The following is a 25,401-nucleotide window of genomic DNA, read 5'->3' on the forward strand; positions in this document are numbered from 1 at the left end:
TATAACAGCCGTTATTTTGGCCATTAACGAACCGATTTGGCTAATTAGCGCTTATTAGCGATTAATTAGTGACCTGGGCAGGTGGAGACACAGCTGCAGGTGGTGCAGAAGCTGGAGGAGAGCGATCAGACACTAATAATCGCTAATAATTGGCTAATAATCCACTAATTTTGCCTAGAAACGCCGTTTTTTTGGCTATTAGCGGGCCAATTTCACTAATGAGCGATAACTAACAATTAATTAATCACTCATTCAAGTAGAGGCGCAGCTGCAGGTGGTACAGAAGCTGGAGGAGAGCGATCAGACACTAATAATTGCTAATAATTGGCTAATAATCCACTAATTTTGCCTAGAAACGCCGTTTTTTTGGCTATTAACAGGCCGATTTCACTAATGAGCGCTAATTAACAATTAATTAATGACCCGGGCAGGTGGAGGCGCAGCTGCAGGTGGTGCAGAAGCTGGAGGAGAGCGATCAGACACTAATAATTGCTAATAATTGGCTAATAATCCACTAATTTTGCCTAGAAACGCCGTTTTTTTGGCTATTACCAGGCCGATTTCGCTAATGAGCGCTAATTAACAATTAATTAATGACCCGGGCAGGTGGAGGCGCAGCTGCAGGTGGTGCAGAAGCTGGAGGAGAACGATCAGACACTAATAATTGCTAATAATTGGCTAATAATCCACTAATTTTGCCTAGAAACGCCGTTTTTTTGGCTATTAGCGGGCCGATTTCGCTAATGAGCGGTAATTAACAATTAATTAATGACCCGGGCAGGTGGAGGCGCAGCTGCAGGTGGTGCAGAAGCTGGAGGAGAAGGAGCGGGGGCTGCAGAGCGCCCTGGCGGCCGTGGAGAAGGAGCTGAGCCTGCGCTCGCAGGCGCTGGAGCTGCACAAGAGGAAGGTGAGGCCAAAATGTGCCCAAAATGAGCCCAAAATGAGCCCAAAATGGGCCTGAAATGTGACCAAAATGGGCCCAAAATCTGCCCAAAATGGGCCTGAAATGTGACCAAAATGGGCCCAAAATCTGCCCAAAATGAGCCCAAAATGTGACCAAAATGAGCCCAAAATGGGCCTGAAATGGGCCCAAAATGAGCCCAAAATGAATCCAAAATCTGCCCAAAATGGGCCCAAAATGAGCCCGAAATGAGCCCAAAATGGGCACAAAATGTGCACAAAATGAGCCCAAAATTGGCCCAAAATGAGCCCGAAATGTGACCAAAATGAGCCCAAAATGGGCCCAAAATCTGCCCAAAATGGGCCCAAAATGAGCTCAAAATGAATCCAAAATGTGACCAAAATGGGCCCAAAATCTGCCCAAAATGAATTCAAAATGGGCCCAAAATGGGCCCAAAATGAGCCCAAAATGGGCACAAAATGGGCCCAAAATTGAGCCCAAAATGGGCACAAAATGAGCCCAAAATGGGCCCAAAATGGGCACAAAATGAGCCCAAAATTGGCCCAAAATGAGCCCGAAATGTGACCAAAATGGGCCCGAAATAAGCCCGAAATGTGACCAAAATGGGCCCGAAATGTGACCAAAATGGGCCCAAAATCTGCCCAAAATGGGCCCGAAATGTGACCAAAATGTGACCAAAATGAGCCCAAAATGGGCCCAAAATCTGCCCAAAATGAGCCCAAAATGTGCCCAAAATCTGCCCAAAATGAGACAAAAATTAGCCCAAAATGAGCCTAAAATGGGCACAAAATGGGCCCAAAATCTGCCAAAAATGAGCCCAAAATGAGCCCAAAATTGGCCCAAAATGAGCCCAAAATGGGCACAAAATGTGCACAAAATGAGCCCAAAATTGGCCCAAAATGGGCCCGAAATGTGACCGAAACCTGCCCAAAAATGAGCCCAAAATGGGCCCAAAATGGGCCCAAAATGAGCCAAAAATGGGGCAAAATGGGCCCAAAATGTGCCCAGGTGTCAGTCAGGTACCCCCAGGTGTGCCCAGGAGTATCTCAGGTGTGCCCAGGTGTGCCCCCAGATGTGCCCCAGGTGTGTCCCAATGGATCCCAGGTGTGCTCAGGTGTGTCCCAATGGATCTCAGGTGTATCCCAGGTGTATCCCAGGTGTGCCCAGGTGTGTCCCAATGGATCTCAGGTGTGTCCCAATGGATCTCAGGTGTATCCCAGGTGTATCCCAGGTGTGCCCAGGTGTGCCCAGGTGTGTCCCAATGGATCTCAGGTGTGCCCAGGTGTGTCCCAATGGATCCCAGGTGTGCTCAGGTGTGTCCCAATGGATCTCAGGTGTATCCCAGGTGTATCCCAGGTGTGCCCAGGAGTATCTCAGGTGTGCCCAGGTGTGCCCAGGTGTGTCCAGGTATGTCCCAATGGATCTCAGGTGTGCCCAGGTGTGTCCCAATGGATCTCAGGTGTGCCCAGGTGTATCCCAGGTGCCCCCAGGTGTATCTCAGGTGCCCCCAGGTGTATCCCAGGTGCCCCCAGGTGCGCCCAGGTGCCGCGGGTGACCGGGCCGTGCCCGCAGGCGGTGGAGGCGGCGCAGCTGGCCGAGGACCTGCGGGCGCAGGGGGAGCACGTGCAGGCGCGGCTGCGGGAGCTGCAGCTCTGCCCAGGTGTGTCCAGGTGTGCCCAGGTGTGTCCCAATGGATCTCAGGTGCGCCCAGGTGTGTCCAGGTGTGTCCCAATGGATCTCGGGTGTGTCCCAATGGATCCCAGGTGTGCCCAGGTGTGCCCAGGTGTATCCCAATGGATCTCAGGTGTGCCCAGGTGTGTCCCAATGGATCTCAGGTGTGTCCCAATGGATCTCAGGTGTGCCCAGGTGTGCCCAGGTGTGCCCAGGTGTGTCCCAATGGATCTCAGGTGTGCCCAGGTGTGCCCAGGTGTGTCCCAATGGATCTCAGGTGTGTCCCAATGGATCTCAGGTGTGTCCCAATGGATCCCAGGTGTATCTCAGGTGCCCCCAGGTGTATCCCAGGTGTGACCAGGTGTATCTCAGGTGTGTCCCAATGGATCTCAGGTGTGCCCAGGTGTATCTCAGGTGTGCCCAGGTGTATCCCAGGTGCCCCCAGGTGCCCCCAGGTGCGCCCAGGTGCCGCGGGTGACCGGGCCGTGCCCGCAGGCGGTGGAGGCGGCGCAGCTGGCCGAGGACCTGCGGGCGCAGGGGGAGCACGTGCAGGCGCGGCTGCGGGAGCTGCAGCTCTGCCCAGGTGTGCTCAGGTGTGCCCAGGTGTGTCCCAAAGGATCCCAGGTGTGCCCAGGTGTGTCCCAATGGATCTCAGGTGTGCCCAGGTGTATCCCAGGTGTGCCCAGGTGTGCCCAGGTGTACCCAGGTGTGCCCAGGTGTACCCAGGTGTGTCCAGGTGTATCGCAATGGATCTCAGGTGTGCCCAGGTGTCTCCCAATGGATCTCAGGTGTGCCCAGGTGTATCCCAGGTGTGCCCAGGTGTATCCCAGGTGCCCCCAGGTGCCCCCAGGTGCCCCCAGGTGTGCCCAGGTGCCGCGGGTGACCGGGCCGTGCCCGCAGGCGGTGGAGGCGGCGCAGCTGGCCGAGGACCTGCGGGCGCAGGGGGAGCACGTGCAGGCGCGGCTGTGGGAGCTGCAGCTCTGCCCAGGTGTGCCCAGGTGTGCCCAGGTGTGTCCCAATGGATCCCAGGTGTGCCCAGGTGCCCCCAGGTGTATCCCAGGTGCCCCCAGGTGTATCTCAGGTGTGCCCAGGTGTGCCCAGGTGTATCTCAGGTGTGCCCAGGTGTGCCCAGGTGTATCTCAGGTGCCCCCAGGTGCCCCCAGGTGCACCCAGGTGCCGCGGGTGACCGGGCCGTGCCCGCAGGCGGTGGAGGCGGCGCAGCTGGCCGAGGACCTGCGGGCGCAGGGGGAGCACGTGCAGGCGCGGCTGCGGGAGCTGCAGCTCTGCGCCGCCGAGAACCGCGCCGCCAAGGACAAGGAGGCGCTCAGCCTCAAGAGGGCGCAGGTGGGGCTTGTTTTGGGGGGAATTCGGGGGGTTTTGGGGAAATTGGGGTTTTTTGGGGGGCTTGGGGGGTTTTTTGGGGGTTTATTTGGGATTTTTGGGGGGATTTTTGGGGATTTTTTGGGGGTTTATTTGGAATTTGGGGGGGATTTTTTGGGGTTTATTTGGGATTTTTGGGGGATTTTTGGGGATTTTTGGGGGTTTATTTGGAATTTTTGGGGGAATTTTGGGCATTTATTTGGGATTTTTGGGGGGATTTTGGGGGATTTTTGGAGGTTTATTTGGAGTTTTGGGGGGATTTTTTGGGGTTTATTTGGGAATTTGGGGGGGGTTTTGGGGGTTTATTTGGGATTTTTGGGGGGATTTTTGGGGTTTATTTGGGAATTTTGGGGGATTTTTTGGGGTTTATTTGGGATTTTTGGGGGAATTTTGGGGATTTTTGGGGATTTTTGGGGGTTTATTTGGGATTTTTGGGGGAATTTTGGGGATTTATTTGGGATTTTTGTGGGGATTTTGGGGATTTTGGGGGTTTATTTGGGATTTTTGGGGGATTTTTTGGGGTTTATTTGGGATTTTTGTGGGGATTTTTGGGGGTTTATTTGGGATTTTTGGGGGGATTTTGGGGATTTTTGGGGATTTTTGGGGATTTATTTGGGAATTTGGGGGGGGTTTTTGGGGTTTATTTGGGATTTTTGGGGGGATTTTTGGGGTTTATTTGGGAATTTTGGGGGAATTTTGGGGGATTTTTTGGGGTTTATTTGGGATTTTTGGGGGGATTTTGGGGATTTTTGGGGGTTTATTGGGGAATTTTGGGGGATTTTTTGGGGTTTATTTGGGATTTTTGGGGGGATTTTGGGGATTTTGGAGGTTTATTTGGGATTTCGGGGGGAATTTTGGGGTTTTTTGGGGTTTTTGGGGGGATTTTGGGGGTTTATTTGGGAATTTTGTGGGATTTTTGGGGGTTTATTTGGGATTTTTGGGGGAATTTTGGGGGGTTATTTGGGATTTTTGGGGGAATTTGGGGGGTTTATTTGGGATTTTTGGGGGGATTTTTGGGGATTTTTGGGGGGATTTTTGGGGGTTTATTTGGGATTTTTGGGGGAATTTTGGGGGGATTTTGGGGTTGTTTGGGGATTTATTTGGGATTTTTGGGGGAATTTTTGTGGGGATTTGGGGGGAATTTTGGGGTTTTTTGGGGGTTTATTTGGGAATTTTGGGGGAATTTTTGGGATTTATTGGGGATTTTTGCGGGAATTTGGGGGATTTTTGCGGGGGGGATTTTGGGGAGGATTTTGGGGGAATTTTGGGTTTTTTGGGGATTTATTTGGGAATTTTGAGGGATTTTTGGGGATTTTTTGCGGGGATTTGGGGGGGATTTTGGGGTTTTTTTGGGATTTATTTGGCAATTTTGGGGGATTTTTGGGGAGTTTTGGGGATTTTTGGGGGAATTTGGGGGTTTTTTGGGGGTTTATTTGGGATTTTTGGGGATTTTTGGGGGGGGATTTTGGGGGAATTTTGAGGTTTTTTGGGGATTTATTTGGGAATTTTGGGGGATTTTTTGGGGATTTGGGGGGGGATTTGGGGTTTTTTTGGGGATTTATTTGGGATTTATTTGGCAATTTTGGGGGGTTTTTGGGGATTTATTTAGGAATTTTGGGGGATTTTTGGGGGAAATTTGGGGATTTTTGGGGGAATTTTGGGGTTTTTTTGGGATTTTTGGGGGGTTTTTTGGAGGAATTTTGCGGTTTTTTGGGGTTTTTTTTGGGGAAATATGGGTTTTTTTGGATTTATTTGGGAATTTTGGAGGATTTTTGGGGAATTTTGGGGTTTTTTGGGGGAATTTTGGGGTTTTGTGGGGGTTTATTTGGGATTTTTGGGGGATATTTGGAGGAATTTTGGGGTTTTTGGGGGGTTTTTTGGGGGAAATTTGGGTTTTTTTGGGGATTTATTTGGGAATTTTGGGGGATTTTTGGGGGAATTTTGGGGTTTTTTGGGGGTTTTTTGGGATTTTTTGGGGATTTATTTGGGAACTTTGGGGGATTTTTGGAGGAATTTTGGGGTTTTTTGGGGGTTTTTGGGGATTTTTGGGGATTTATTTGGGATTTTTGGGGGAATTTTGGGGTTTTTTGGGGGTTTATTTGGGATTTTTGGCGGATATTTGAAGGAATTTTGGGGATTTGGGGAGTTTTTTGGGGGAAATCTGGGTTTTTTTGGCATTTTATTTGGGAACTTTGGGGGATTTTTGGGGGATTTTTTTGGGACAGCTTTGGGAATTTTTTGGGACAATTTTGGGAATTTTTTGGGACAATTTTGGGAATTTTTTGGGACAGTTTTGGGAATTTTTTGGGACAATTTTGGGATTTTTTCGGGACAGTTTTGGGAATTTTTCGGGACAGTTTTGGGAATTTTTTGGGACAATTTTGGGAGTTTTGGGGGAATTTTTTGGGATAATTTTGGGATTTTTTTCGGGACAGTTTTGGGATTTTTTGGGACAATTTTGGGAATTTTTCGGGACAGTTTTGGGAATTTTTTGGGACAGTTTTGGGAATTTTTCGGGACAGTTTTGGGAATTTTTCGGGACAGTTTTGGGAATTTTTTGGGACAGTTTTGGGAATTTCGGGGCCCCGCAGGAGGAGCTGTCGCGGCTGCGCCGGAAGCTGGAGAAGCAGCGCAAGGTCGAGGTCTACGCCGACGCCGACCAGATCCTGCAGGAGGAGATCAAAGAGTACCGGGTGAGCTTCCGGGACCTTCCGGGACCTTCCGGGAGCTTCTGGGACCTTCCGGGACCTTCCGGGACCTTCCGGGACCTTCCGGGAGCTTCCGGGACCTTCCGGGAGCTTCCGGGACCTTCCGGGACCTTCTGGAATCTTCCGGGACCTTCCAGGACCTTTTGGGAGCTTCTGGGAGCTCCCGGGAGCTTCCGGGACCTTCTGGAACCTTCTGGGAGCTTCCAGGACCTTTTGGGAGCTTCTGGGAGCTCCTGGGAGCTTCTGGAACCTTCCAGGACCTTTTGGGAGTTTCTGGGAGCTCCTGGGAGCTTCTGGAACCTTCCATGACCTTTTGGGACCTTCCAGGACCTTCTGGGAGCTCCCGGGAGCTCCTGGAACCTTCCAGGACCTTCTGGGACCTTCTGGGAGCTCCCGGGACCTTCCGGGACCTTCCGGAACCTTTTGGGAGCTTCTGGGAGCTCCTGGAACCTTCCAGGACCTTCTGGAACCTTCCAGGACCTTCTGGGAGCTTCCAGGACCTTTTGGAACCTTCCAGGACCTTTTGGGAGCTCCTGGGAGCTTCTGGAACCTTCCAGGACCTTTTGGTACCTTCCAGGACCTTCTGGGAGCTCCCGGGAGCTTCCAGAACCTTCTGGGAGCTTCTGGAACCTTCTGGGAGCTCCCGGGAGCTTCTGGAACCTTCCAGGACCTTCTGGAACCTTCCAGGACCTTCTGGGAGCTTCCAGGACCTTTTGGAACCTTCCAGGACCTTTTGGGAGCTCCTGGGAGCTTCTGGAACCTTCCAGGACCTTCTGGGAGCTTCCAGGACCTTTTGGAACCTTCCAGGACCTTTTGGGAGCTCCTGGGAGCTTCTGGAACCTTCCATGACCTTTTGGGACCTTCCAGGACCTTCTGCAAACTTCTGGGAGCTTTTGGGAGCTTCCAGGACCTTTCGGGACCTTCTGGGAGCTTCAGGGGTGTCATGGGAGCTTCCAGGACCTTCCAGAACCTTCTAGGACCTTTCAGAATTTTCTGGGAGCTCCTGGAACCTTCCAGGACCTTTTGGGACCTTCCAGGACCTTCTGGGAGTTCCTGGAGCTTCCAGAACCTTCCGGGACCTTCCCAAAACTTCTGGGACCTTCTGGAAGGTTCAGGGGTGTCATGGGAGCTTCCAGGACCTTCCAGGACCTTCTGGGAGTTCTTGGAGCTTCCAGGACCTTTCAGAACCTTCCAATGACCATTAATGACCTCTAATGACCATTCCTGACCATTAATGACTTCTAATGACCATTAATGACTATTAATGATGGTTAATGACCTCTAACGACCAATGGTGGCCATTAATGAACAATGGTGGCCATTAATGACCACTAACGACCATTAATGATCTCTAATGACAATTGTTGACCATTGCTGACCATTGATGAGTTCTAATGACCATTAATGACTATTAGTGATCGTTAATGAACTCTAATGACCATTTCTGGCCATTAACAACTGTTAATGATGTCTAATGACCATTAATGACCATTAATGACCATTATGGACTTCTAATGAGCATTGCTGACCATTGCTGACCACGAATGACCATTAATGACTTCTAATGACCATTAATGACTATTAGTGATCATTAATGACTTCTAATGACCATTAATGACCATTATGGACTTCTAATGACCATTGCTGACCACTAATGACCATTAATGACCGTTATGGACTTCTACTGACCATTGCTGACCACGAATGACCATTAATGACTTCTAATGACCATTAATGACTATTAGTGATCATTAATGACCTCTAATGACCATTAATGACCATTATGGACTTCTACTGACCATTGCTGACCACTAATGACCATTAATGACCATTAATGACTTCTCATGACCATTAATGACTATTAGTGATCATTAATGACCTCTAATGACCATTAATGACTGTTATGGACTTCTATTGACCATTGCTGACCACGAATGACCATTAATGACCATTATGGACTTCTAATGACCATTGCTGACCACGAATGACCATTAATGACTTCTAATGACCATTAATGACTATTAGTGATCATTAATGACCTCTAATGACCATTAATGATCATTATGGACTTCTAATGACCATTGCTGACCACGAATGACCATTAATGACCATTATGGACTTCTAATGACCATTGCTGACCATTGCTGACCACGAATGACCATTAATGACTTCTAATGACCATTAATGACTTTTAATGACCATTAATGACTATTAGTGATTATTAATGACCTCTAATGACCATTAATGACCGTTATGGACTTCTACTGACCATTGCTGACCACGAATGACCATTAATGACCATTATGGACTTCTAATGACCATTGATGACCGTTAATGACCATTAATGACTATTACGGACTTCTAATGACCATTGCTGACCACTAATGCACATTGCTGACCACAAATGACCATTAATGACCATTATGGACTTCTAATGACCATTGCTGACCACTAATGACCATTAATGACCATTATGGACTTCTAATGACCATTGCTGACCATTGCTGACCACGAATGACCATTAATGACTTCTAATGACCATTAATGACTTTTAATGACCATTAATGACTATTAGTGATCATTAATGACCTCTAATGACCATTAATGACCATTATGGACTTCTAGTGACCATTAATGACTTCTAATGACCACTAATGACTATTAGTGATCATTAATGACCTCTAATGACGATTAATGACCATTATGGACTTCTAGTGACCATTGCTGACCACGAATGACTGTTAATGACTTCTACTGACCATTGGTGACCACAAATGACCGTTAATGACTTCTAATGACCACTAATGACTTCTAATGACCGTTAACGACTATTAGCGACCGCTAACGAGCTCTAACGAGCATCCCCCCCCCCCGGCAGGCCCGGCTGACGTGCCCGTGCTGCAACGCGCGCAAGAAGGACGCGGTGCTGACCAAGTGCTTCCACGTCTTCTGCTTCGAGTGCGTCAAGAGCCGCTACGACACGCGGCAGCGCAAGTGCCCCAAGTGCAACGCGGCCTTCGGCGCGCACGACTTCCACCGCGTCTACATCAGCTGAGCCGCCCGTGGTCATCCGTGGTCATCTGGGGTGGCCAGTGGTCATCCGTGGTCATCTGAGGTCATTTAGGGTCATTCATGGTCAGCCGTGGTCTTCTGTGGTCATCCATTGGTCATCCAAGGTCATCCGTGGTCATCTGGTGTCATCTATGGTCATCCATTGTCATCTATGGTCATCCATTGGTCATCCATGGTCTTCTATGGTCATCCATTGGTCATCTATGGTCATCCATTGGTCATCTATGGTCATTGACAGTCATCCTTTGGTCATCCATGGTCTTCTATGGTCATCCATTGGTCATCTATGGTCATTGACAGTCATCCATTGGTCATCCATGGTCATCTATGGTCATCCATTGGTCATCTATGGTCATTGACAGTCATCCATTGGTCATCCATGGTCATCTATGGTCATCCATTGGTCATGTATGGTCATTGACAGTCATCCATTGGTCATCCATGGTCATCTATGGTCATCCATTGGTCATCTATGGTCATTGACAGTCATCCATTGGTCATCCATGGTCTTCTATGGTCATCCATTGGTCATCTATGGTCATCGACAGTCATCCATTGGTCATCCATGATCAGCTATGGTCATCCATTGGTCATCCATTGGTGATCTGTGGTGGCCAGTGGTCATCTGTGGTCATCCATTGGTCATCCATTGGTCATCTGTGGTGGCCAGTGGTCATCTGTGGTCATTCATGGTCATCCATGGTCATCCATGGTCATCCAAGGTCATCCATGGTCAGCCAACGCGGCCTTCGGCGCGCACGACTTCCACCGCGTCTACATCAGCTGAGCCACCCGTGGTCATCTCCTGGTGGCCAGTGGTCATCCGTGGTAATCTGAGGTCATTTAGGGCCATTCATGGTCAGCCGTGGTCTTCTATGGTCATCCATTGGTGATCTGTGGTGGCCAGTGGTCATCCGTGGTCATCCATTGGTCATCTGTCATCATCCAAGGTCATCTACAGTCATCCATGGTCATCCATGGTCATCCAAGGTCATCTATGGTCGTCCATTGGTGATCTGTGGTGGCCAGTGGTCATCCGTGTCCATCTGGGGTCATATCTGACCATCTGTGGTGATCTCCTGGTGGCCAGTGGTCATCCGTGGTCATCTATGGTCATCCATTGGTCATCTATGGTCATCTACAGTCATCTATGGCCATCCATGGTCATTCAAAGTCAACCATGGTGGGCAGTGGTCATCTGTGGTCATCCATCCATGGTCATCTATGGTCATCTACAGTCATCTATGGCCATCCATGGTCATTCAAAGTCAACCATGGTGGGCAGTGGTCATCTGTGGTCATCCATCCATGGTCATCTATGGTCATCGACAGTCATCTATGGTCATCCATTGGTCATCCAAAGTCAACCATGGTGGGCAGTGGTCATCTGTGGTCATCCATCCATGGTCATCTATGGTCATCGACAGTCATCTATGGTCATCCATTGGTCATCCATTGGTCATCTGTGGTGGCCAGTGGTCATCCATGGTCATCTATGGTCATCCATGGTCATCTGTGGTCATCTATGGTCATCCATGGTCATCTGTGGTCATCTGTGTCCACCTTTGGTGACCACTGACCACCAACGATGACCACTGACCACCACTGATGACCGCTGATCACCAGTGATGACCACCAAGGATGACCACTGACCAACAACCATGATCACTGACCACCACCGATTATCACTGACCACAAGTGATGACCACTGACCAACGATGACCACCAAGGATGACCACTGACCACCCCACGGTGACCAAAGCCACCTCCAGCCGCGTCTTGCTGACCGCTGACCACCTGTGGTCACTCCGTGGTGACCACTGACCACCTGTGGTCACCCCCAGGCCACTTTTGACCACCCCAAGGCCACCCCCAAAGTGACCAGTGGTCATTCTTGGTCACCTCAAAGTGACCACTGGTCACTCTTGGCCACCCCTGACCACCCCAAAGTGACCACTGGTCACTCTTGGCCACCCCTGACCACCCAAAAATGACCCCAGGCCACCCTAAAGTGACCACTGGTCATTCCTGGTCACCCCAGGCCACTCCTGACCACCCCAAAGTGACCACTGGTCACCCCAGGCCACCCCAAAGTGACCACTGGTCACTCCTGGTCACCCCTAGGCCACCCTTGACCACCCCAAAGTGACCCCAGGCCACCCCAAAGTGACCACTGGTCACTCATGGTCAGTCCTGGTCACTCTAAGGCCACCCCAAAGTGACCACTGGTCACTCCTGGCCACCCCTGACCACCCCAAAGTCACCCCAGGCCACCCTAAAGTGACCACTGGTCACTTGTGGTCACTCTAAGGCCACCCTAAAGTGACCACTGGTCACTCCTGGTCACTCCTGACCACCCCAAAGTGACCACTGGTCACTCCTGGTCACTTGTGGTCACTCTAAGGCCACACCAAAGTGACCACTGGTCACTTCTGACCACCCCAAAGTGACCCCAGGCCACCCCAAAGTGACCACTGGTCACTCATGGTCACCCCCAGGCCACCCTTGACCACCCCAAAGTGACCCCAGGCCACCCCAAAGTGACCACTGGTCACTCCTGGTCACCCCCAGGCCACCCCTGACCACCCCAAAGTGACCCCAGGCCACCCTAAAGTGACCACTGGTCACTCCTGACCCCCAACGTGACCACTGGTCATTCCTGGTCAGTCTAAAGTGACCACTGGTCACTCCTGGTCACCTTGAAGTGACCCCAGGCCACCCCAAAGTGACCATTGGTCACTCCTGACCCCCAAAGTGACCACTGGTCACCCCCAGGCCACCTTTGACCACCCCATGTCCACCCCCAAAGTGACCACTGGTCACTCCTGGTCAGTCTAAAGTGACCACTCGTCCCTCCTGATCACCCCTGACCACCCAAAGTGACCACTGGTCACTCCTGGCCACCTTTGACCACCCCAAAGTCACCCCCAGGCCACCCCAAAGTGACCACTGGTCACTCCTGGTCACTCCTGCCCATCCTTGACCACCCTGAAATGACCCAAGGCCACCCTTGACCACCCCAAAGTGACCACTGGTCACTCCTGGTCACCTTGAAGTGACCACTGTCCACCCCAAAGTGACCACTGGTCACTCCTGACCCCCAACGTGACCACTGGTCACTCCTGGTCACTCCTGACCACCCCAAAGTGACCCCAGGCCACCCCAAAGTGACCACTGGTCACTCCTGGTCACCTTGAAGTGACCCCAGGCCACCCTAAAGTGACCACTGGTCACTCCTGACCCCCAAAGTGACCACTGGTCATTCCAAGGCCACCGCAAAGTGACCCTTGACCACCCCTGTCCATTCCAAAGTGACCACTGGTCACCCCAGGCCACCCTTGACCACCCCATGTCCACCCCCAAAGTGACCAGTGGTCACTCCTGGCCACCCCAAAGTGACCCCAGGCCACCTCAAAATGACCAATGGTCACTCTTGGTCACCCCAGGCCACCCCAAAGTGACCACTGGTCACTCCTGGTCAGTACTGGTCACTCTAAAGTGACCACTGGTCACTCATGGTCACCCCTAGGCCACCCTTGACCACCCCAAAGTGACCCCAGGCCACCCCAAAGTGACCACTGGTCACTTGTGGTCATTCTAAGGCCACCCCAAAGTGACCACTGGTCGCTCCTGGTCACTTGTGGTCACTCTAAGGCCACCCCAACGTGACCACTGGTCACTCCTGGTCACTCCTGACCATCCCAAAGTGACCCCAGGCCACCCCAAAGTGACCACTGGTCACTCCTGGTCAGTCTAAAGTGACCACTGGTCACTCCTGGTCACTCCTGACCATCCCAAAGTGACCCCAGGCCACCTCAAAGTGACCACTGGTCACTCATGGTCATTCCAAAGTGACCACTGGACACTAATGGTCAGTACTGGTCACTCTAAAGTGACCACTGGCCGCCCCAGACCACCATTGACCAACCCTGTCCATCCCAAAGTGACCACTGGTCACCCCCAGGCCACCTTTGACCACCCCATGTCCACCCCCAAAGTGACCAGTGGTCACTCCTGGCCACCCCAAAGTGACCACTGACCACCCCTGTCCACCCCAAAGTGACCAGTGGTCACTCCTGGCCACCCCAAAGTGACCCCAGGCCACCTCAAAATGACCAATGGTCACTCTTGGTCACCCCAGGCCACCCTGAAGTGACCACTGGTCACTCATGGTCAGTACTGGTCACTCTAAAGTGACCACTGGTCACTCCTGGTCACCCCTAGGCCACCCTTGACCACCACAAAGTGACCCCAGGCCACCCCAAAGTGACCACTGGTCACTCATGGTCACTCCTGGTCACCCCAAAGTGACCACTGGTCACTTCTGACCACCCCAAAGTCACCCCAGGCCACCCTAAAGTGACCACTGGTCACTCCTGGTCACTCCTGCCCATCCTTGACCACCCTGAAATGACCCAAGGCCACCCTTGACCACCCCAAAGTGACCACTGGTCACCCCAGGCCACCCCAAACTGACCACTGGTCACTCATGATCAGTACTGGTCACTCTAAAGTGACCACTGGTCACTCCTGGTCACCCCTAGGCCACCCTTGACCACCCCAAAGTGACCCCAGGCCACCCCAAAGTGACCACTGGTCACTCATGGTCACTCCTGGTCACCCCAAAGTGACCACTGGTCACTTGTGGTCACTCTAAGGCCACCCCAAAGTGACCACTGGTCACTCCTGGTCACCCCAGGCCACCCTTGACCACCCCAAAGTGACCCCAGGCCACCCCAAAGTGACCACTGGTCACTCATGGCCACCCTTGACCACCCCAAAGTCACCCCAGGCCACCCTAAAGTGACCACTGGTCACTCCTGACCCCCAAAGTGACCACTGGTCACCCCAGGCCACCCTTGACCACCCCATGTCCACCCCCAAAGTGACCAGTGGTCACTCCTGGCCACCCCAAAGTGACCACTGACCACCCCATGTCCACCCCCAAAGTGACCAGTGGTCACTCCTGGCCACCCCAAAGTGACCACTGGTCACTCCTGGCCACCCCAAAGTGACACCAGGCCACTTCAAAATGACCAATGGTCACTCTTGGTCACCCCAGGCCACCCCAAAGTGACCACTGGTCACTCCTGGTCACCCCCAGGCCACCCTTGACCACCCCAAAGTGACCCCAGGCCACCCCAAAGTGACCACTGGTCACTCCTGACCCCCAAAGTGACCACTGGTCATTCCAAGGCCACCGCAAAGTGACCCTTGACCACCCCTGTCCATTCCAAAGTGACCACTGGTCACCCCCAGGCCACCTTTGACCACCCCATGTCCACCCCCAAAGTGACCAGTGGTCACTCCTGGCCACCCCAAAGTGACCACTGGTCACTCATGGTCAGTACTGGTCACTCTAAAGTGACCACTGGTCACTCCTGGTCACCCCTAGGCCACCCTTGACCACCCCAAAGTGACCCCAGGCCACCCTAAAGTGACCACTGGTCACTCATGGTCACTTGTGGTCACTCTAAGGCCACCCCAAAGTGACCCCAGGCCACCCTAAAGTGACCACTGGTCACTCATGGTCACTTGTGGTCACTCTAAGGCCACCCCAAAGTGACCCCAGGCCACCTCAAAATGACCAATGGTCACTCTTGGTCACCCCAGGCCACCCCAAAGTGACCACTGGTCACTCATGGTCAGTACTGGTCACTCTAAAGTGACCACTGGTCACTCATGGTCAGTCCTGGTCACTCGTGGTCACTCCCCCCTTGCTCCCTGACCTTTGACCCCTGCCTGGCCCCGCCCCCTTTTCCCTTTCCCAGCCAATAAAATCGCTCGGAGCCGTTCCCGCCGTGTCCGAGCGGTCACTCGGGGTCACGCGGGGGGTCAAAGGTCACTCAGGGGTCATTTTGGGGATTTTTTGGGGGGAAATTTTGGGGTGAAATTTGGGGCTTTTGGGGGAATTTTTGGGAGAAATTTGGGGATTTTGGGGTGAATTTTGGGGTGATATTTGGGGATTTTGTGGAGAATTTGGGGGAAAAATTTGGGGTTAATTTTGGGGTTTTGGGGGTAAAGTTTTGGATTTTTGGGGTGAATTTTGGCGATTTTTGGGTGAATTTTGGGGTAAAAATTGGGAACTTTTGGGGGGATTTTTGGGGATTTTAGGGTGAATTTTGGGGTTAATTTTGGGGGTTTGAGGCAAATTTTGGGGAAAAAATTTGGGGTTTGTGGAGGATTTTGGGGATTTTGTGAAGAATTTTGGAGAATATTTTGGGGTGAATTTTGGGGGGTTTGGGGTAAATTTTTGGATTTTTGGGGTGAATTTTGGGGTTTTTGAGGTGAATTCTGGGGGATATTTGGGGTAAAATTTGCGGGTTTTGGGGAGGATTTTGGGGATTTTGCGGAGAATTTTTGGGATTTTGGGGTAAATTTTTGGATTTTTGGGGTGAATTTTGGGATTTTTTTGGGGGGAAATTTGGGAATTTTGGGGGGAATTTTGGGGTAAAATTTGGGGTAAAATTTGGGGATTTTTGGGGTGAAATTTGGGGGTTTTGGGTGAATTTTGGGGATTTTAGGGTGAATCTTGGGATTGTTTGGGGTGAGTTTTGGGGGGAATTTTGGGGTAAAATCTGGCAGTTTTTGGGGTGAATTTTGTGGATTTTTGGAGTGGATTTGGGGGTTTTTGAGGTGAATTTTTTGGGGGAATTTTGGGGTAAAATTTGGGGGTTTTGGGAAGGATTTTGGGAGGTTTTGAGTGAATTTTGGGAGAAATTTGGGGTGAATGTTGGGGTTTTGGGGTTGAATTTTGGGGTGAATTTTGGGGACTTTTGGGATTAATTTGGGGGTAAATTTTGGGGGTTTTTTGGGTTGAATTTTAGATTTTTTGGGGTCAATTTTGGGGGGAGTTTTTGGGGGTTTTGGGGATGATTTGGGTTTTTGGGTTAATTTTGGGGGTTTGGGGTGAATTTTGGGGTGAATTTTGGGGACTTTGGGGTGAATTTTGGGGTAAATTTTGGGGCTTTTGGGGTGGATTTTCAGTGAATTTGGGGTTTTGGGGAGAATTTTAGGGATTTTGGGTTTTCGGGGTGAATTCTGGCATTTTTGGGGTGAATTTTGGGGGTTGTGGGGTTTTTGCGATGAATTTTGGGGATTTTAAGGAGAATTTTGGGCTTTTTAAGTGGGATTTTCGTTGAATTTGGGGCTTTTGGAGAGAATTTTGGGGGTTTTGCGTTTTTTGGGGTGAATTTTGGGATTTTTGGGGTGAATTTTGGAGGTGAATTTTCGGGATTTTGGGTTGGATTTTCGGTGAATATTTGAATTTTTGGGGAGAATTTTGGGGTGAATTCTGGCATTTTTGGGGTGAATTTTGGGGTGAATTTTGGGGTTGGATTTTCGGTGAATTTTGGGGGTTTTGGGGTGAATTTTCGCATTTTTGGAGTGAATTTTGGGGGTTTTCTCGAGAATTTTGGGGTAAATTTTGGGCTTTTTAAAGGGGATTTTGGGTGAATTTTGGGGTTTTGGGGGAGAATTTGGGGGATTTTGGGTTTCTGGGGGTGAATTTTGGCATTTTTGGGGCGAATTTTGGCATTTTTGGAGTGAATTTTGGGGTTTTTTGGGTCCTTTTTCCCGGGGAGGAGAAAGGGGCGTGGCCAAAGCGGCGGCGCCGTTCCCAGGGCAAGGCCGGAAGTGACGAACGCGGAAGTGCCGGACCCGGAAGTGCCCAACCCGGAAGTGCCGATGGAGCGGCCGGAGGGTAACGTGGGAGGGGGGGGGAAGGGGGGGAACCCCCAAAATGCCCCAAAATCGCCCCAAAATGCCCCAAAACCGCCTCAAAGCGGCCCCGAGCGGCCTCGGGACCCCCAAAATCGCATCCGGGGCCCCAAAATTATCCAAAAACGACCCCGAGAGCGCCAAAATCGCCCCAAATTCACCCAAAATCAGCCCAGGAAAGGCAAAAATATCAAATTTCCCCCAAAATTTCCCCAAATTTTCCCCAAAATTTGCCCCAATTTACGAATTTCTCCCAAGATCCCACAAATCCCAAATTTCCCCCCAGGTTTGTCCCAAGAATTTCCCAAAATTCCCAATTTTTTTCCCACGAATTCCCCCAAAATTCTCCTAAAAGCCAAAAAATTCCCCCCCCAAAATCCCTAAAAACTCCCAAAAATCCCTAAAAAATGCCCCAAATTTCCCAAAAATCCCAAAAAAATCTTTACAAAATCTCAAAAAAATACCCAAAAATCCCCCCCAAAAAATCGGGGAAAATCCCCAAAAATACCCAAAAAATTAAAATAAATTGGGAAAAAAAACCCAAAAACTCCAATATTCCCCAAAAATCCGAAAAACTCCCCCAAAACCTCCCTAAAATTCCCCCAAAGTCCCAAAATTCCCCAAAAAAACGAAAAAAACTCCCAAAAAAACCCCTAAAAATGCCCCAAAAAATCCCCAAAAGCTCCCAGAAAATCCTAAAAAAATTCCCATAAAAATCACCCAAAATCCTCAAAAACTAAAAAAATCCCCCCAAAAATTCCCAAAAACTTCCCCAAAAAAATTCCCAAAAATATTCCCCAGAACTTCTACAAATACCCCCCAAAAAAATTTAAAAAAATCCCTCCAAAAATCGCAACAAAACCCCTAAAAAATCCCAATTTTTTCCCAAAAATGCCCCAAATTTTCCCCAAAATTAACAATTTTCCCCAGATTTTCCCCTGAATTCCAACTTTTCCCCAAAAAAATCCCAAAAGAACCTCAAAATTCCCCAAAAATCCCCAATTTTTGCCCGTTCCAGCCCCGATCCAGTGCCGGGTTTTTTGGGACTCCCGTGAGGTCTGGGGCTCAAAAATCCCAAAATTCCCCAAAATTTCCCCAAAATTTGCCCCGAATTGACGAATTTCTCCCAAGATCCCACAAATCCCCTGGGAATTCCCAAATTTTCCCGAGGTTTGTCCAAGGATTTCCCAAAATTCCCAATTATTTTCCCCACAAATTCCCCCAAAATTCCCAATTTTTTCCCCAAAATTCTCCTCGAATCCCCCCCTTGAAAGCCCTGAAGGGTAAAAAACCAAAAATCCCCAAAATTTCGTCAGAAATCTTTAAAAAAATCCCGAAAAAATCTCCAAAAATCCCCCCAGAAAAATCCCCAAAACTCCAGAAAAAGAAAATTTACCAAAAAGTCCCCGAAAAAAAATACACAAAAATTTAAAAAATTATTCAAAAGTCCCCAAAAATTCAAAATTTCTCCCCAAGATCCCCCCAAAAAATCGCTCAAAAAAATACCTGAAAAATTCCCCAAGAATCCCCAGAGAAATTAAAAAAAAAATCAAATTTAATCCCCCCCAAAAAATCAAATTAATTTATAAAATAATCCCAAAAAATCCTCGAAAAAACAATTAAAAAATCTGATTTTTTTCCCAAAATTCCCTGAATTTTTTGTGCAAAAAATCCGATTTTTTCCCCCAAAATTCCCCATTTTTTTGTGCAAAAAATTCAATTTTTTTCCCCACAATTTCCTCATTTTGTTCCCAAAATTCCCCAAATTTTCCCAATTTTTCCCAATTTCCCCTCTCCTACCTCATTCCTCTGTAGGGTTTTAGGGCTGAAAAAACCCCAAAAAACTCCATAAAATTCCCCAAAATTTCCAAAATTCCCCCAACCCCCCCCCAAAAAAAAACCCAAAAAAATCCCAAAAAATGCCCCAAAAATAAAAAAAATCGAAAAAAATTCCCAAAAAAATTCCCCAAAAAAATTCCCCAAATAATCAAAAAAATTCCAAAAAAAATTCCTCCCAAATCCTCAAAAAGTCAAAAAAAATCCCTCAAAAATTTAAATTAAAAAAAAAAATCCCCTAGAAATTTTCCAAAAAATCCCAAAAAATCGCCCCCATAAATCTTGGAAAAATCCCCAAATTTCCAATAAAATCCCTAAAAATTCCCCTGAAAAATCCCAAAAAAACCCCAAAATAACCTGAAAAAAATCCCCCAAAAAATTCCAAAAAAGTCCCCACAAAAATGCCAAAAAATCCAAAAAAAACCTCCTTAAACTCCCCAAAAGTCCCAAAATTCCCCCAAAATTCTCCTAAAACCCAAAAAATCCCCCCAAAAAATTGGGAAAAATCCCCAAAAATACCAAAAAAATTCAAAATAAATCACAAAAAAAACCCTCCCGAAAATTCCAATTTCCCCAGAAATCCCCAAAATTCCCAATTTTCCCCCAAAATTCCCAATTCTTTCCCAAATTTCCAAAAAAAAAAAATCCCAAAATATCCCCAAAAATTCCCCCCAAAAAAATCCTCACAAATCTTTGTAAAATCCCCAAAAAGTCCCAAAAATCCCAAAAAAATCCCAAACAAATCCCTAAAAATGCCCAAAAGCTCCCAGAAAATCGTAAAAAAAAAATTCCCAAAAATCCCAGAAAATTCCAGAAACATCCCCAAAAGAAATCCCCCAAAATTTCTAAAAATACCCAAAAAAATTCAAAAAATAACTCAAAAATAATAAAAAAAAATCCCGAAAAAACCCAGAAAAAAAATCCTCCAAAATTTCCAAAAAATCCAAAAAAAATCCTCAAAAAAAACCACAAAAAACACAAAAAAAAAATCAAAAACAACACAAAAAAATCCCCCCAAAAATTCCAAACAACAAAAAACGCCCAAAAATTGTAAATAAAACACCTAAAAAAATCCCATTTTTTCCCCCAGATTCTCCCCTGAACTCCCAAAAATTCCCAATTTTCCCTCAAAACCACAAAATTCTCAATTTTCCCCCCAAAAAATCCCAAATTTTCCCCCAAAAATCCCCTCAAAACTCCCAATTTTCCAGGCGGGATCCAGTGCCGGGTTTTCTGGGGCTCCCGCGAAGTCTCGCGATGGGACCGGCCCAAATCTCGCGAGAGGTTGCGCAGGGCGGTGGCGGTGAGCGGAAAACCCGGAGCGGAGCCGGGCAGGGAGCGGGAGCGGAGCCGGGCACGTGGGGATTTGGGGGGGGAATTTTGGGATTTTTGGGGGGAATTTGGGGATTTTTTGGAGGGAAATTTGGGGATATTTTTGGGGGGAAATTTGGGATTTTTGGGGGGGAAATGTGGAAATTTTTGGGGGGAAATTTGGGGGTTTTTGGGGAAAATTTGGGGTTTTTAGAGGGAAATTTTGGATTTTTTGGGGGAAAAATTGGGAATTTTGGGGGGGGATTTTAGGGGGAGTTTTTGGAAATTTTGGGGGAAAATTTGGGATTTTTGGGGGAAATTTGGAAATTTGGGGGGGGGAAATGTGGGAATTTTTGGGAGGAAATTTGGGAATTTTTGGGGTATTTGGGGGGAATTTTTGGAAATTTTGGGGGAAATTTTGGATTTTTTGGGGAAAAAATTGGGAATTTTGGGGGGGGATTTTAGGGGGAGTTTTTGGAAATTTTGGGGGAAAATTTGGGATTTTTGGGGGAAATTTGAGATTTTAGGGGGGAAATTTGGAATTTTTTGGGGGAAATTTGGGGTTTTTGGGGAAAATATCAGGATTTTGGGAAGAAATTTGAGAATTTTGAGGGTGGGGAATTTGGAATTTTTTGGAGGGAAATTTGGGAATTATTTGAAGGGATTTTTGGGGTGAAATTTGGAAATTTGGGGGGGGGGAAATGTGGGAATTTTTGGGAGGAAATTTGGGGGGAATTTTTGGAAATTTTGGAGGGAAATTTTGGATTTTTTGGGGGGAAAAATTGGGAATTTTGGGGGGGGATTTTAGCGGGAGTTTTTGGAAATTTTGGGGGAAAATTTGGGATTTTTTGGGGAAATTTGAGATTTTAGGGGGGAAATTTGGAATTTTTGGGGGGGATTTTTGGGGGGAAATTTGGGGGTTTGGGGAAAATATCAGGATTTTAGGGAGAAATTTGGGATTTTTGGGGAAAATATCAGGATTTTGGGAAGAAATTTGAGAATTTTGAGGGGGGAAATTTGGGATTTTTGGGGGGGAATTTGGGAATTTTTGGGAGGATTTTAGAAGGAAATTTGAAAATTTTGGGGGGGAGATTTGGGAATTTTGGGGGGGAAAATTGGGAATTTTGGGGGGATTTTTGGGGGATTCGGAGGAAATTTGGGAATTGTTGGGAGGAATTTTTGGCGGAAATTTCCGAATTTTGGGGGGAAATTTGGAAAAAATGTGGGATTTTTTGAGGAAAAGTTTGGGATTTTTGGGGGGAAATTTGTGGATTTTGGGGGAACATTTCTGGATTTTTTGGGGGGAAATTTGGGAATTTTCGGGGGACTTTTGAGGGAAATTTTTGGGGAGTTTTTGGTGGAATTTTTGGCAACTTTGGGTAGAATTTTGGGTGGATTGGGGAATTTTGGGGGGAATTTTGGGTTGGAATTTTTTTTTGGAATTTTGGCTGGATTTGGGTATTTTGGTTGGAATTTTTTTGGGAATTTTGGGTGGAATTTTTTTTTTAATTTCGGGAAATTTTGGGGATGGAATTTTTTGGAATTTCGAGGAATGTTTAGGAAATTTTTAGGGAAATTCATGGAATTTTCAGGGAATATTTTGGGAATTTTAGGTGGAATTTTTTTGGGAATTTTCGAGGAATTTTTAGGGAATTTCCACGAAATTTTTCGGGAATTTTGGCCAATTCCGCCTCCTTTCCCCCAGTGACGTTTTCTCATTGTTTTCTCCCCAAATTTTTGGGGAATTTTGGGAATTTTGGGGAATTTCGGCAGCGGCTGCTGCTCCCCCAGGGCTTCCCTGAGAGCGTCAGCCCCGACTACGCCCGGTACCAGTGCTGGGACAGCCTGCAGGTACTGGTTTGTACTGGGAGGGACTGGGAGGGACTGGGAGGGACTGGGAGGGATTGGGAGGGACTGGGATGGACTGGGAGGGACTGGGAGGGAACTGGGAGGGACTGGGAGGGAACTGGGAGGGACTGGGATGGACTGGTTTATACTGGGAGGGACTGGGATGGACTGGGAAGGACTGGGAAAGAAGTGGCATGAACTGGGAGGGAACTGGGAGGGACTGGGAGGGACTGGGAGGGAACTGGTTTATACTGGGAGGGACTGGGAGGGACTGGGAGGGACTGGGAGGGAACTGGTTTATACTGGGAGAGACTGGGAGGGAACTGGGAGGGACTGGGAGGGACTGGGAGGGAACTGGTTTATACTGGGAGAGACTGGGAGGGAACTGGGAGGGAACTGGGAGGGACTGGGAGGGACTGGGAGGGAACTGGTTTATACTGGGAGGGACTGGGAGGGACTGGGAGGGACTGGGAGGGAACTGGTTTATACTGGGAGGGACTGGGAGGGAACTGGGAGGGACTGGGAGGGACTGAGTTATACTGGGAAGGACTGGGAGGGAACTGGTTTATACTGGGAGGGACTGGGAGGAACTGGGAGGGAACTGGGAGGGACTGGGATGGACTGGTTTATACTGGGAGGGACTGGGATGGACTGGGAAGGACTGGGAAAGAACTGGCATGAACTGGGAGGGAACTGGGAGGGACTGGGAGGGGACTGGGATGGACTGGGAGGAAACTGGGAGGGACTGGGAGGGACTGGGAATGGACTGGTTTATACTGGGAGAGACTGGGACAAACTGGGAGGGAACTGGGAGGTTCCTGGTCTATACTGGTCCCGTACCGTTCCGTACTGGTTTATACTGGTCCGCACTGGTTTATACTGGTCCATACTAGTTTATACTGGTTTATACTGGTCCGTACTGGTTTATACTGGTTTATACTGGTCCGTACTGGTTTATACTGGTTTATACTGGTCCGCACTGGTTTATACTGGTCCATACTAGTTTATACTGGTTTATACTGGTCCGTACTGGTTTATACTGGTTTATACTGGTCCGTACTGGTTTATACTGGTTTATACTGGTCCGCACTGGTTTTTACTGGTCCATACTGGTTTATACTGGTTTATACTGGTCCGTACTGGTTTATACTGGTTTATACTGGTCCGCACTGGTTTCCAGGCTCTCTGCTCCTCGCTGTGCTCGTCTCTCTCCGCCCGGGCCGTGCTCGAGGCCGTCGGGGTCGGCGACGGCGCCGCCTCCGTCACCGGGGCCGCGCTCACCTGGCTGCTGCGAGGTGCGGCCCGCCGCGCTCCCCAATTCCCAAAAAATACCAGATTCCCAAAAAAAATCCCGAATTCCTGAAAAAAATCCCGGGATTCCCAAAAAAATCCCGGAATTCCCATCAAAAATCCTGAATTCTAGACCAAAATCCCAAATTCCCAAAAAAATCCTGGTATTTCCGAAAAAAAACCCCTGGAATTCCCATCAAAAATCCCAAATTCCCGAGAAAAAACGGAATTCCCAGAAAAAAAAATCCCAAATTCCAGACCAAAATCCCAGAATTCCCCAAAAAAATCACTAATTCTCAAAAAAAATCCTGAATTCCATCCCAAAATCCCAAATTCCCAAAAAAGACCCGGAATTCCCAGCAAAAATCTTGGCATTCCCAACTAAAATCCCAAATTCCTGAAAAAAATCCCGGAATTCCCAAAAAAAATCCTGGAATTCCAATTAAAAATCCTGAATTCCCAAAAAAACCCGGAAATCTCATCAAAAATCCTGGAATTACTGAAAAAAAATCCATGAATTTCCAAAAAAATTACTGTAATTCCCAAAAAAAAAATCCCGGAATTCCCAAAAAAAATGCCAAATTCCCCAAAAAATCCCAGAATTCCCAAAAAATCCTGAATTCTCAAAAAAATCCCGGGATTCCCAAAGAAAACCCAGAATTCCCAACCGAAATCCTGGAATTCCAATCAAAAATCCCAAATTCCTGAAAAAAAGCCAGAATTCCATCCCAAAATCCTGGGATTCCCAAAAAAATCCTGGAATTCCCAAAAAAACCCCGGAATTCCCCAAAAAAACCCCCCGAATTCCTAAAAAAAAATCCTGGAATTCCTAAAAAAAATCCCAGAATTCCCAACCAAAATTCCCGGAATTCGCAGACGGGGTCGGGATCATCACCAGGATCGTCTTCGTGTGGCTGCAGGGGTGAGACTGGGACGGACTGGGCCAAACTGGTTTATACTGGGAGGGACTGGGAGGGAACTGGGATGAACTGGGAATGGACTGGGAGGGACTGGGCCAAACTGGTTTATACTGGGAGGGACTGGGAGGGAACTGGGATAAACTGGGAATGGACTGGGAGGGACTGGGGGGGAACTGGGAGGAACTGGGAGGGAACTGGGTCATACTGGTTTATACTGGGAGGGGACGAAAGGGTTAAAAATGGGGTATCATCCGTGCTGGGGGCGATTTTTGTACTGGTTTGGATTGGTCCATACTGGTTTTTACTGGTTTATACTGGTCCATACTGGTTTATACTGGTTTCCCCCCCCCCAGGAGCCACCTGGACTGTGAGGCCAAGCAATGGCGGTGAGGCCCCGCCCCTTTCCCCATCCAAGCCACGCCCCTTTTACCATATATGGCTGTTGCCCTTAAGCCCCGCCCCTTTTCCCGTATATGCTAATAGGGTGCCATTCTTAAGCTCCGCCCCCTTTACCATATATGGCCCCACCCACAACTCCAAATAAGGGCAGGCCCCGCCCCTACATGTCAATCAATGGTGCAAAGCCCCGCCCACAACTCCAAATAAGGGCAGGCCACGCCCCTTCCATGTCAATCAATGGCAGAAGCCCCGCCCACAACTCCAAATAAAAGCTGGCCCCGCCCATATGTCAATCAATGGGCAGAAGCCCCGCCCACAACTCCAA

The 25,401-nt window shown here is 48.5% G+C and overlaps 2 protein-coding genes across 35 annotated transcripts in view; both read left to right on the forward strand.

The window, feature by feature from the left end:
- Nucleotides 1–15,548, forward strand: part of RNF40 (ring finger protein 40) — a 51,886-nt gene extending 36,338 nt beyond the window's left edge. For 3 of the 17 annotated variants that reach the window (XM_085593432.1, XM_085593430.1, XM_085593433.1), the window contains exons 18-19: nucleotides 782–907; nucleotides 2,495–3,273. In XM_085593432.1, the coding sequence (XP_085449558.1) occupies nucleotides 782–907; nucleotides 2,495–2,950 (582 nt within the window). In that variant the 3' untranslated portion in view covers nucleotides 2,951–3,273. Of the gene's footprint in view, nucleotides 1–431; nucleotides 712–781; nucleotides 908–2,494; nucleotides 3,274–3,796; nucleotides 3,938–6,564; nucleotides 6,667–9,559; nucleotides 14,453–14,815 lie in introns of those variants that run through there. The other 14 variants (XM_085593428.1, XM_085593429.1, XM_085593435.1 and 11 more) reach the window with 13 other exon arrangements.
- Nucleotides 15,549–16,360: 812 nt separating this feature from the next.
- Nucleotides 16,361–25,401, forward strand: part of RUSF1 (RUS family member 1) — a 28,902-nt gene continuing 19,861 nt past the window's right edge. For 16 of the 18 annotated variants that reach the window (XR_014958701.1, XM_085593452.1, XM_085593454.1 and 13 more), the window contains exons 1-6: nucleotides 16,361–17,455; nucleotides 20,520–20,611; nucleotides 22,325–22,470; nucleotides 23,648–23,762; nucleotides 24,634–24,679; nucleotides 25,031–25,063. Coding sequence is in view for 17 of the 18 variants with exons in the window: in XM_085593452.1 (XP_085449578.1) it covers nucleotides 20,566–20,611; nucleotides 22,325–22,470; nucleotides 23,648–23,762; nucleotides 24,634–24,679; nucleotides 25,031–25,063 (386 nt within the window). In the remaining variant the exon portion in view is untranslated. The remainder of the gene's footprint in view (nucleotides 17,456–20,519; nucleotides 20,612–22,324; nucleotides 22,471–23,647; nucleotides 23,763–24,633; nucleotides 24,680–25,030; nucleotides 25,064–25,401) is intronic. The other 2 variants (XM_085593460.1, XM_085593450.1) reach the window with 1 other exon arrangement.

Source organism: Lonchura striata, chromosome 16, assembly GCF_050655825.1.
Source record: "Lonchura striata isolate lonStrDom1 chromosome 16, ASM5065582v1, whole genome shotgun sequence".
Classification (NCBI taxonomy): domain Eukaryota; kingdom Metazoa; phylum Chordata; class Aves; order Passeriformes; family Estrildidae; genus Lonchura; species Lonchura striata.